At 58.4% G+C, this 5,030-nt stretch overlaps 1 protein-coding gene across 1 annotated transcript; it reads left to right on the forward strand.

Moving 5' to 3' along the window:
* Positions 1 to 2: 2 nt before the first annotated feature.
* Positions 3 to 4,278, forward strand: IGFBP1 (insulin like growth factor binding protein 1; the record flags this gene model as incomplete). Its single annotated transcript, XM_019626567.1, has 4 exons — positions 3 to 180; positions 1,400 to 1,584; positions 2,679 to 2,807; positions 3,602 to 4,278. Coding segments are annotated over 4 exons (615 nt in total), but the record flags the coding sequence as incomplete, so codon positions are not given.
* Positions 4,279 to 5,030: the final 752 nt, after the last annotated feature.

The raw sequence follows: 5,030 nt of genomic DNA on the forward strand, positions 1-5,030 counted from the left end.
GCTGCCCGACGTGCGCCCTGACGCGGGGCGCCGCCTGCGGCGTGGCCACTGCGCGCTGCGGCCGTGGGCTGAGCTGCCGGGCGCCGCCCGGGGAGCCGCGGCCCCTGCACGCCCTCACCCGCGGCCGGGGCGCCTGCATGCCGCTCCCCGAAAACACCACGCCCGGCGTTGAGGCCACAGGTACGGCCCGTCACCCCCACCTGGGCCCCTCCCCCGGGACGGGCGAGCCTGCCTGGGGCGCCCGCAGCCCGCAGCCGGCGGGGAGCAAAGCCTCGGGGGGGGGGCCCTCCTCGACTGCACGTCCTGGGGGAGGGCCCAGGGGCACCGGCAGCTGATGGGAGAGCTGGGAACAGCCCGCAGAGAGCTGAGGGGGCCGGCGGGGGTGCCCGGCAGTGGGGGTGCCCTGGCCGCGGGGGGGGCCGCCAGGGCCCTTGGGCCTCCTCTCTGGGGTCGTAGGCAGCCCCAGTGGCTGGGGCCTCTGAAGGTCTGGGATGGGAGCCCTTCCTGCGGCCCCCCACCAATGTTTGGAGTGTCCTTTGTAATATACGTCCTGTGGAGACAGTATGTGCTTCCCAGATGTTTACAGAACATAATGTGAGAGTTTAGGCTGAAAACTTCACTGCATTCAAGTCCTAGAAAACAGCGTTTGATGTGCCTGCCGCCCCCCAGAACTTGACAATCGGGCTCTTTCCTGAATTTAGCAGTGACTTGTTTGTAGTGGGAAGCAGAGGAAGTGCCTCCTGGCACCCGCTCCCCACCTCCAGGTTCCCGCAGCCCACAGGCCCGGCCTTCTGCTGTTCTGTGCCTCCAGGGTCAGGGGAATGGAGTGGCCTCCAAGCAGAGGGCTTCCCGGGGCCCCTCAGGAGGCCAGTTCAGGGTGGTTCTGTCCAAACCCTAGGACAACCTGCAAGATGTCTGCTGACACCCCGCTTCTGGGGGTTGTGGGAAGCCCCTCAGTGTGGGCAGGCTGAGAGAGACGGGTACAGCTGGAATCCAGACTTACTCCTGCATGGCCCCACGGCCTGCTCACGTGGAGTGACTGAAATGTCCATTTTATGGGCGGGAATCCGAGGGCAGGCTCAGGCGTTGAGCCCCAGCCTGTGGCTGCTTCAGGGCTTCTTGCCGGGGACAGGGACGACAGCGCACGTGGCTCCCTCTCCGCTGTGGGGGGAGTAGAAACAGGGCACCCTGGCCAGACCGGAAGCTGAGCATTTCCCCAGAACGGACGGTGTCACTCTCGGAACCGTCGGAGGTGCCTGTGGGGAGGGAGGCAGCGCCACTCTGGGTCAGTGTCCCAGCCTTACGTCCCAGCCTGGTCTTTTTGGAACGGATGTGACTTCAGGGGAACAGGTGCAGACCCTTCGGGAGGGCTCATGGGTCTGTGGCATTCCATTTTCAGACGCAAAGGGCTCTGCGGCCCCAGAGACCGTGTCCCCTGAGAGCGCAGAGATGACCCAGGAGCAGCTGCTGGGCAGTTCCCACCTGATGGCCCCGTCTGGCGACGACCTGCCCATCCTCTGGAACGCTATCAGTAATTACCAGAGTGCAAAGGCTCTCGAGGTCGCCGAGGCAACGACTGGGAAGGTGAGGCCGGGGCAAGGGGACTGCTAGCTTGAGCCTGCTGTGCTGTGCAGGCGAGCCGGCCTCTTGCGGGTCCGGAGGCCCTGAACACAAGTGTGCTCCTCCCCAGAGCCCAGCAGATATTTCTCAGCTGAGCTTGGAGCACAAGGACTCTGAGCAGCGGGGCCTGTGCAGGGAAAGGAAGTGCAGTTTCTGCTGTGTGACGTTAGCCTTGTTACTTCACGTTTCTGGGCTCGTCTCTGAATACGGGCCTCAGACGAGAGGCTGCCCAAAAAGCATCTGAAGCTTAGAGCAGGGTTAATACCCTCGTCCCATCGCGTCTCCCTCCACCTTCCAAAAAATTGTAGTAAACCACACATAGCATAAAATTTAGCATTTAGCCACTTTAAGGTCTAAAGTGCTGTAGCATGAGGGAAAGTTACAGCATTCTGCAGCCATCACCACTGTCCATCTTCAAACTTGCTTTTCCCAAACGGAAACTGCCCATCCCTGGGCGACTACATCCTCACTGGCATCAGTTTTTAATCCTGCCACTTGAGGGCGACAAAGAACCGAAGTTGGAGTGACTGGGTGGATTTGTGCAAAAAATGTCATTTCCGCAACCTGCACGACCCAGGAAAGTGAAGGGTTAAACCATTCTCCCGACACTTCAGAATTTCATCTGGAAATGATGACAAACGAAGGAAAGTTCATTCTGACCAAATTACCCAGACGAGTGCCTTCATCCTCACCCGACTTGGTGCCTGTAAACTAACCTTGTAGATGGCAAGTTGTTGGTGCCTAGAAATCTCTGCGGCTAAGTTCTCCATTAGGAGGGAGTGCTGTCCCCCTTCCACCCAGGCGTCTGGTGCCACCGTGACCCACAGGGCAGAAGCAGTGGGAGGGAGCCATGGTGTTCAGGGGTGGCTAGGGCACGGGGTCCCGCCCTTAACAAGCCGGGAGGAACACTGAGCACCCACTCAGGACACAATGAGGCCCAGAGAAGGCCGGCCCAGGCCTCCCCTCCAAGGCCGCACTCAGCCGCTTCCTCCCGTTGTCGCCTAGGCTGAGAAATCACTTTTCTTGTCCTTTATCTCGATATCACGTTGCTCTTTCAGAGGCCCTGCCAACGGGAACTGTACAGTGTGCTGGAGAGACTAGCTCAGGAGCAGCAGAAAGCAGGGGACAGGATCTACACCTTTTATCTGCCCAACTGCAGCAAGGACGGCTTCTATTACAGCAAACAGGTGCGTGTCCCCACACAGCCCGTGTCCTCGGACTCCATGCCCAGTGCCCAGCGCTCCAGAAAGCTCCAGAGCAGCTCTGCTCAGTAAGATGCAGCCCTCTGGGACAAGGAGCAGGTAGCCCGGGGGCCGGAAGGCCAGCTCAGCGCTCAGGGCTGCGGAGGACACCCACTCTCGGGCTGGGCCCCTGTCCTCACTTACTGCCTGGGCAGGTGGGGCCTTCTCAGCCCCGCCCCTTCTGCGTTCCTCACCTGTCTCCCCAGGAGAAGGACCGGCTCTGCTTAGGAGAGCCAGCGTCTAATTGGACACCTCTTGCTTTTTTCTCCCTACAAGGGGAAAGAAATCGATAATTAAATGCAGCGTATTTTCTCAGCTGGCCAGGCAATCAATGAGATCAACCAACCAAGACTCAATTTGGGGAGCCCTTTTAGATGCAGTGAGGCGCAGGTTCTGTGGCTATCAGGCGGGAAACTGAGGGCTGAGCAGAGCTTCCTAACAGAGTAGGAGTTTGTGGGGGAGCCCGGGGGGCCTGGGGCTCTGCCACGGGGGCCGTGAAGCAGACGGCCGTGCACACATCACACCATTCTGCACGCGTGTGGAATGGACACTTGGGCTTTGGCTCCAGTTTATGAGGAAAACCAGGGACCGCCCTGGTTCCTTGGGTCTGCCCACAGTCATGATCATGGCTCGCGGGCTGGGCTCCCAGCCACTGCACTCCGCGTGATGCTTGGTGGCATGGACCTCTGTTTTCCCCCCAGCTTCCCGCCGACCCCTCTTGACCTTGCATCTTTTTGCAGTGTGAGACGTCCCTGGACGGAGAGGCCGGGCTCTGCTGGTGCGTCTACCCCTGGAACGGGAAGAAGATCCCAGGGTCTGTGGAGGTCCGAGGGGACCCCGGCTGCCATCAGTATTTTCACTGAGAACGGAAGCAGTACTCCCTATTCCCTCCCATGAAATATTTAAGTACATAGTATATTTATACTCGAGAACACACACTTTTATATATATGTGTATATAGGAACAACCTTTCAGGCTGCACATACTATTTGATATATGAAGCTGTAGTTTATTTATTCACTGTAAGTTATTTTTCTACACTGTAACTTGTGCTGTATAATTTATATATCATGACACACTTCTCACCACGTTGTATGTAAATACTTGCATTTTAGCTCTTCCAAGGTTTGTGCTTCTGTGTGTAAAGAGCATGGGAAAATACCGCCTAGAAAATGCCAAATCACACGCGTAGCTGTGGTTTTCCAGTGGCTGGTGGAGGACAGTTAAGCCAGGCTGAAGCGTGTATGCTCCAGTCTATCCCACTATCTGGGATTGGCATAAATTTGCAGAAGTTAAGTGTTGATTAATCACAGCGAGAGGTGGCGATGCGGCTACATGTGAGCACGGGCACTGGATACATTGTCAGACACACTCGCACAATGGGAACATGTTCGGAATAAATGTTCTTGGGACATTGTTACTGTTGTGGATTCTTGCGGAACCTCCCCTTCCGCCCTTAGCTGCAGCTTCGGGGTTAAGCCCCACCCTGGAGGTCTGCCCCACCGAGGTCCCCCTGAGGTCCCTCGGGACCAAGGGTCCCACTGCCCAGCGGCGTCGGGTCGCCCTGCTGCCCAAACCTCCCCATTCGCCCCTTCCCTCCCACTTGTAAACAGGCCTGGGTTTCTCCCATCTGACATGAAAGACAAACTCTCCTTCATTTGCTCCCTCGCCCTCTCCTCTCGGCCGCCCTCAGCCTTTGTCCTCTGCTGATCTTGAGGGGTCTCCTCCAGGTGGGCACCCCGCTGCCCCTTCTGTTTGCACGGCTCAGCCTTGGGCTCACGGTCTTCTCTGCTCTTTGGAGCCCTTCGTCCTTAAACGGTTGCCCGCTGGCTTTTCCTGACTCTGCACGGCCCCCCGGCCCTGCCGGGGGCTCCTTCCACATTGCTCCACGGACGGGTCTCTGGTCCATCCCAGCAGATCCCACCAGGGCCTCCTGGCTGCCCTGCCACCCCCGTTCCCCATCCTCCCCTCAGCCAGAGCCTCTGCTCGCCCCAGGTCGTCTCCCTCCTTTCACAGCCCCACTCCCCTGGGTCTGGGCTGCAATTCCCACGTGTCCCCCTTCCCCCTCCAACCCCACAGTTGCTATACTCCCTCTGCCCAGCCCCTAAGAGTGATCTGTGAGCTCAGCATTTGATATCAAAATATCTGAAGAACATGGATGCAAAACCC

Source organism: Hipposideros armiger, unplaced genomic scaffold (genome assembly GCF_001890085.2).
Source record: "Hipposideros armiger isolate ML-2016 unplaced genomic scaffold, ASM189008v1 scaffold_685, whole genome shotgun sequence".
NCBI classification, from domain to species: Eukaryota; Metazoa; Chordata; class Mammalia; order Chiroptera; family Hipposideridae; genus Hipposideros; species Hipposideros armiger.